This window comes from Montipora capricornis, chromosome 7 (assembly GCF_036669925.1).
Source record: "Montipora capricornis isolate CH-2021 chromosome 7, ASM3666992v2, whole genome shotgun sequence".
Taxonomy (NCBI): domain Eukaryota; kingdom Metazoa; phylum Cnidaria; class Anthozoa; order Scleractinia; family Acroporidae; genus Montipora; species Montipora capricornis.
In genome coordinates, this window is record NC_090889.1 from 51,700,531 (window position 1) to 51,708,030 (window position 7,500).

The window sequence follows — 7,500 nt, forward strand, 5'->3', positions numbered from 1 at the left end:
TGTTTCCCTTTTTTGCAGTGTCATTTAACCCTTTAAGCCCCGATAGTGCCAAATGGCACTTATAGATTTTACTCTGTCTAACGCCAGACGATTTTACTCGTCAATGGGGAACCCCTCGGGGCTTAAAGGGTTAAGCTAACAGCATCCAAAAACTATGTCCCTGTTTAACCCTTTAAGCCCCGATAGTGCCAAATGGCACTTATAGATTTTACTCTGTCTAACGCCAGACGATTTTACTCGTCAATGGGGAACCCCTCGGGGCTTAAAGGGTTAAAGTGAACTTACCTGATGACTGTTGAGTGGTTTTTGGACAAAGTGACCCAATAAAATTAATGTTACTGTTAGAGTGCACCTCACTCCAAGTGTTTTTCACTGCAAAGTTGAATCTTTCCATCTATGGCAAATACATTTTTCCATGTTCTCCTTGAAAATTGGTTTCAATGCACAGTAAATTTAACAAAACTCTCTCCATGTTTTATCACTTTCAAGGCCTAGCTAGCAAGAAGCAATAATCAAGTCTTTAACCGAGGTGATCCCTACCAAGCTGCTCTGCATTGCAAAAAAAGTTCAAAATTGTTTGTTCCATTATAGTTGAAATTAACTCATGCCTCTCATTAGCTTTGCAAATCTCTCTCTGGTGTTGAGATTTATCTTAAACAAAAGAAAATATTTTGAGTTAAGTTGGGCTTAAGTTATGTAGAAGCTATTGAGTAATGCAAGCCAGGCTGAAATTTGCTGCTTTGCACTGCCCACCAGAGTAATCAAGGAGGGAAATCTTGTCTTCCACAGGCCAAAGCCCTCTCAGTGGTATTCTTCTTTTTTGTATAGGCCTTTTGGTACCTGTAGGGTTTGATTGCATACCCACAGTCTCCCAGGAGCCACCCATTCCCGCCTCCTCCACCCTCCATACATGCTTGCAAGTAGCTGGCATTAAAAATAGTTGAATCATGTACAGAGCCATGCCATATGCAAACAAAATTTGTAGATGACAGGTAAGCATTGCACACTGTCATCACATTAATAGCATGAAAACCCTTGTGGCAAACAGAGAGATGTTCATCACTGTCTGGGCGCCAGATAGGAATGAGAGAGCCATAAATTGCTCCAGTTACTCTGGGAAAGCCAGCTAAAGGGTAAAATGCGGTCACATTTGCTTGAAAGATTTATACTTGAACACCACCAAAACAAAACAGAGATAAAGCGGGCCGCCGTGGGAACAACGACGCAAAGAAGTTTGTTGTTTGATGAGCATTAATTGATAGGTTTTGTCGAGTTTGAGTCCATATAATAATGCCTTTTTTTCTCGAACACAAGCATGTTTCATTCTTACACAAGGAGACAATTTCCTCTTTGCTGTTTCAGACAAACATACAGCGTTTAGCTAAGTGTGTTTTGTTTTTTGCTCAATATCACGTGATGGTCGATCGCTTCTCCTTTCCAAATTTTCCCTGCCAGTAGTTTGCATCCCATTTATTTATTTATTTGTATGTTTTTTTTAACAACATGTCACTTGTTTTTTCTTGGAAATGCTGCAGCTAGTTGTTCCCTATTAAGACTCTGGGTGCTGCGAATTTAGCTAGATGTGAAAAAAAGTTGACTCACGTCAAAACAAAACGCAGTCCGTGTTAAGTCAAGGCTTTCTTTATTCCCGATTTCCATCGAAGTTTAATATATTAACAACTGTAGTTTTACGGCACCGAAAGTAGGTGGGTACGTCTTGACTATTAGCCTGTATTGGTTTACCTGAGTCTCCGAGAATTGCTGTCTCTCTAGATCGATCTTCTTTACAATACACCGTTCAATCAGCCAATTAAATCTTCCTGTTGACAACCTATGCCTCTCAACAACTTCTGTATCGGTCATATGATTCAGTACAGGCCTCCATTGGTATGTTCTTGGCCGACAAACTGCGTAACAAAAGTCCGTCTTCGGCAGCCATTTTGTTTTGTTGCAGCAAAATGATGTTACCCGTAAACTTTAACGGGAAAGTAACGGGAGCTCCAAAGCTCCCGTAAGTTACCGGGCAAGTTATCGGGAAAAATAACGGGATCGAAATTAACGGGAGATTCGAGAAACACCCGAAAACTTATCGGGTAATTACCGGGTGACTTACCGGGCACGGTAAGTTACCGGGTCTTTCGAGAAACGGCCCCCAGAACACGAAAAGCATCGACTGTCAAGAGCTTTGCTGACGAAGCGTGGCTCTGTAGCCGCGACGGGTCACAGAAGGAGCGCGAAAATTAAGCCTCGATCAGGTGTGTGTGTGTCTGATGGCTTGAGCCCGCGATCCAATCAACAAGCAGTCTCTGGTCAGCGGTCAACTTCAAAAAAACAGCTGATCTCGATAAGGTCTATCTTGAGCCCGCTATATGGTCACGTGATACTGGTCAGCGGATACCTTAGTTTGACAGGTGTCAATTGACCATAACATTGATGTCCAATATCAAAGATGTATGCTGGAAACTAGTTAGTGTCAAATGCAGTATTGCCTCCTTGATGAGCTCTAAACTTGAGCCCGTGATATGGCTACGTGTACTGGTCACATTGGCATACATGAAGGGGCGGACGGACGTACGTACGTACGCACTTTCATCCCGTCATGGATTTAAAACCAAATTTTATCAAACAGATGGGGAACCACATTTTCTTAACTATTGTTCTCCGCTCGCGCGCGCCTTCGGCGCGCGCGGAGCTCCGCTATAATAAATTGCGTTTACACGCTGAAATTTTAAGCTGGTGAGTAAATGACGTCATTTTCTCTAGATCCAACCCTCTGAGGTCCAATCGGCCAGTTTTGAACGTGAGTAATGGCGGACCATGAAGTCCAAAACTTACACTCAAAATAAACAGCCTTTGGATAAAACTCAAAGCTCAAAATTTTGCCAGTTAGGTGTTAAGCGAACAAGCTTTCAAAATCTGAAGAAAAAAAGGAAATGATTTTTTGATCATACTACCACTTTAAGCATAAGAACGTATCTGCAACTGTAAAATGGCAGCTGTTGGATATTAAGTATGGCTTTCTTAGTTGTTTGCCACTCCGGGTTTGGGGCATCATACACCAACATCATTGCTTCTGCAATTCAGGACGTCATTTTGAATTTTCTTGACTTCCTGCATCAAATAAACAAAGCAATTACGCTTTTGGAAACTTGCTGTGACAAAATGAAAAACAGTTTTGGCGAGCGGCAACCAACCCACCATTGGAAAATGGGAGAACTAACACTCAACACTTCTGGATTAAAGATCACAAGGTGCCGCAGAAGAACATGAAATGGAGGTGTTGAATGTTGAAGTGGACTCATGGGAAATAGCACGTTGCCAGATTGCACTTGAGGAGGTCATTGGCTCAGGAGCATTTGGAACAGTGTGGCGAGCAACCTTGAGTCCTAAAAATGGAAAACCAGGCATACGTTTTGTTGCAGCAAAGTGCTTTTCTCGTAAGTACGATTCGGCTTTGTTAATTTATAGTTTCCATCGGATACCTTTCAGTTAAAGAGGTATCACAAGTGCTTTAATGAACTGCCTGTCACGTAGAATCTTACAAAGCCTCGTTCAACATGCACAATAAAAATGTGTCGTAACAGAAAGAAAAACAAATCTCCATTACTATGTTTTATGAAAGGGTGCAGCAAAAATTATCCATTCTCAATCAAGTCTTTCATAATCTACCCACCTTTATCTTAACCTTGAAACAAATGCGGAGATTACCAAAATAGATCACCTTCTCCTAACAGGTTCCTAATCCATCATTGCAAGTGTAAAAAGATATTTTGTTCTTTAACTTTCATTTCAAGCTTCCATGGCGACGTCTTGCCTTAAATACACCAGATTTTTACCCTCGCTGCACATTAAGGGATAAAGTTCCTCATAAAATTCATAAATAAATGATGCTTTTAACCATTGATAGAGCCTATTTTCCATTGCTAAATTGCAGTTTAAAATTAAATACCGTATAAGATGGTTAAATACCCCCAACTGGTTGACAGAGTAGAGATTTGAATCGATCAAGCATATTCGATTCTCCCTAAGCGTTGGAGCCCCAAACACTGAATCAGGAGCAGGGGTAGCTTAATTGACTGGTGCGCTTCTTTGACAGCCAAACGTCACAACTTCGATTCTCGGCGACTTAAAAGTCTGCATGTTTTAACACCTTCCTTTAACTTGTGTAGCTGTAGCTCTAATTATCTGTAAAATGGAGTAAGAAGCGCACCATCGGCTTCCATTGATATCAGCCTCCTATGCGAATGAACTACCGGCATTAAAAAGATGGACTTACTTTTATCACAATGCTTCATGACGTAAAGAAAATGAGACAAAGACAAGTCTGGGAAATTAAAACAACCGTGTTATTAATAGTTCAGTTGAGGAGGTAGAAATACATGAAACACCTCAACAAGTCATGTGTCCAATCTTATTGTACCCTGGTGTCATTTATTGTAGCCACATCTGGAGATGAAGGAAAAGTCGCTCTGATGAGAGAAATCGGGTTGGGCAAACTTATTGGAGACAGCCCTCAGCCGAATATTGTTCAATTCATTGGCTGTGTCACCACCCAAAGTAAGGATCTTATTGCAACTGCTAAACTGTAGAAACAGCTGTGAGAAATTTGAAGAAATAATAAAAGACCTCTAGTTAAAACCTTATCTATAGATGATAATCAGGGCTAAATTTGTCTATTTAAGGAAATTGTTTGGGTAATTCTAGCCCATTTTTGCCGTGCTACATGAGTAACGAGATAATGGCCGTTTTCACCAAATTTCCCAAGAACAAATTAAACCCTCTTAACGTCAAGTTCATTTTCAACAATTGCATTGCATAAGGTCAAGAAACAGAAAAACAGTACAATTTTCAAATAGGTGAATCATCAAAGCAATGCCATGGAATAATGACAAAAGATATGAACTTTGTTTTTTAATCTGAAATGCAAACCCTTGAAGCTGATAGTTTTAGTAAAAATGCGAATGGTTGGCTATATAAAACGGTCACGTGCCTGATTTCACACTTCTAAAGAGAACCCACGTGGAGCTTCTTCATACAAGAAAGTTTTTGAGGCTTTGGTTTATTTATTTATTTTTATTTGCAATTATTATTATTAATTTATTCTTTTGTGCAAGAAACTGGCTCAGGCTGCAAAGACCACCAGGGAGAGATAAGCAATTTAAAGGAATTGTACATTTTGCATGACAATTGTATATTTTATCTTTAAAAATATGTTACAAATTTTTAATCATCTCTTACTCACTATACTTTCGTCATATTAAAAATCTAGCCCTTAGTATTTTTTTTTCATCATAGAAAGTTCTTCACAAATATGTGGAAATTATGAGTAACGTTGATTAATGTTTCTTTAAGTTATTATTTAATTCATGTCTTTTTTTTTCTCACTTTTACATTCATTCTTGGGTAACATGACCTTTAACTTGGGGAATGCTAATATGCGATGCTGACAAAGGTGGTTGGCTAAACTGTGATCTTCCAACACAGAGCCACGCAAATACTGCTTTATTTGTTTACTTCTTAAAAGCGTCTAAACGTAATAATGATAGAGCCCATATCCACCTTTCCGAGAAGCTAATAGTTTGAATGCAGCATTATAGAAGTTGTCCAAACTCTGTGTAACCTTTACAGTACAGCCAATTTTGATCATGGAGTACTTACCCTGTGGGGATCTTCTGGGGTACCTGAGAAAAAGCCGTGGAATTTTCGACAAACATTATTGCGGAAAACTAGCAGTAGCGCCACTGAAGACCTATGACCTAATGTCATTTTCAAACCAGATTGCTACTGGAATGGTGTTCCTGGCATCCAGAGGGGTATGTGACACTATACAAGCATGGCATACGATATGGTACTATTGTTGCTTCTTGCAATCTTTCACAGATTAAGATTGTATCTAAGAAATGCATCATGCGATACGCTTACTGCTTATAGTGTTTGACATTACGTAGACGAAAATGTGTGATCATTTTGTTATGATATTCTTATATCGAAAAGAAATTGCTGTAGGTGACTTTTACTAGCGCGCGCTTTAAACACTGGGTTTTCTACATTGGGATAACGCTGGAGAACCATGCACCGATCTATGCCTTGATATTACATAGTGTGATCTACCCCCGCCGTGGTCGTCATGATAATTCAACAGTCATCTTTTAAAGTCAGTAATCGGGGAACATTGGCTATGTTATTTTCTAATCATATTAGTTAATTAACAATTATTGGATTCGGTTTTCCCATGATAGCGATAATTATCAAGGCCAAAGTTTGTGTTATCTGCCGAAGCCGAAGGCTGAGGCGGATAACACAAACTGATGCCTTGATAATTATCGCTATCATGCAAAAACCGAATCCAATAATTGTTTTATTATGCATATTCCTGAGTTGCATTTGTAAAGACAAGAGGACTGACTCATCCATTTCTTTGGATGAGCGGTAAATCAAATAAAGTTTCTGCGGTTGGCAAAGTTTCTTTCCTCTTCTCTGCTGGTTACTGTGTCAGGTGACGTCACTTCTGCATGCATAAAACTATTGTCTCTGTGTATGGCGTCAATTCTACCTATATAAAATCTATTGTCGATAGGTATGACGTAGGAGAAACAGAGCAAGCAAGAATTAGCTGCGTGCTTATAGCCAATCAAAATCGAGCTTGTGACACCAATGTATAATAATACCTACTAACTAACTTCCTCTGAGTCATTTCGAGTAGGCTTTAACTTTGGACCCGCTTGCAGCCCTCTTGTTGATAGGGAAATGCAAATCGCACCTCTTCACTACAGGTGGGATTACAGAAGTGACATATTACCCTATACGCGAGCATTACTAACGTTGATCATTTGCTTTTTGTAGATTATTCACCGCGATCTTGCAGCGCGAAATGTACTTCTTGATAAAAACCGTGTGTGCAAGGTCACTGATTTTGGGTTATGTTACCAGAACTTTAAATATGGACATGGCAATGCCAAAAAGGTGGGTTGCATTATTTATGGGTTCCCTTTCACATTGTTCTCTGTTTATAACATGAAAATGCAATGTTGTTGTATCCCTAGGGCTGTATGCCAGTAAAGTGGACGGCACCTGAGATACTCTTTGGAGATGCTGCAGATCTGTCAAGTAAAAGTGATGTGTATGTACTTTTCACGATTAAATTTCCAAAATTTGAAGTATTTAGTGCCTAAGACACAATTGTATCAGGTCAGGAAATGCAATAATGTTAGCTCCTAAGAGGAAAGCTATTCTTGTCAACCCCGTTTGGTCGGTTTAAGGTATATAAACATGAATAGTTAGTCGCATTGGTTTCTGCGTGCAAACTCGATTCGATTGATACTATATTTGAGTAAAGGAAAGAAAAGGAATGAACTTTATTTACATGTCTAGTCCTTCTAAGGCTGGAGTACAGATTGGGGACACTGTAGACTGAAATCAACAATCAAGGCATATCAAGTCAAATGTTGGTTTTTGAGGAGAGCCAGGGAAAACCGGAATGTCTGGAGAAAAACCTCTCTG

The 7,500-nt window shown here is 39.6% G+C and overlaps 1 protein-coding gene across 1 annotated transcript in view; it reads left to right on the forward strand.

Moving 5' to 3' along the window:
• Positions 1 to 7,500, forward strand: part of LOC138056334 (uncharacterized) — a 70,291-nt gene that overhangs the window by 51,464 nt on the left and 11,327 nt on the right. Inside the window, exons 18-22 of the mRNA XM_068902114.1 lie at positions 3,244 to 3,437; positions 4,441 to 4,557; positions 5,629 to 5,813; positions 6,844 to 6,963; positions 7,044 to 7,120. Of these exons, the coding sequence (XP_068758215.1) occupies positions 3,244 to 3,437; positions 4,441 to 4,557; positions 5,629 to 5,813; positions 6,844 to 6,963; positions 7,044 to 7,120 (693 nt within the window). The remainder of the gene's footprint in view (positions 1 to 3,243; positions 3,438 to 4,440; positions 4,558 to 5,628; positions 5,814 to 6,843; positions 6,964 to 7,043; positions 7,121 to 7,500) is intronic.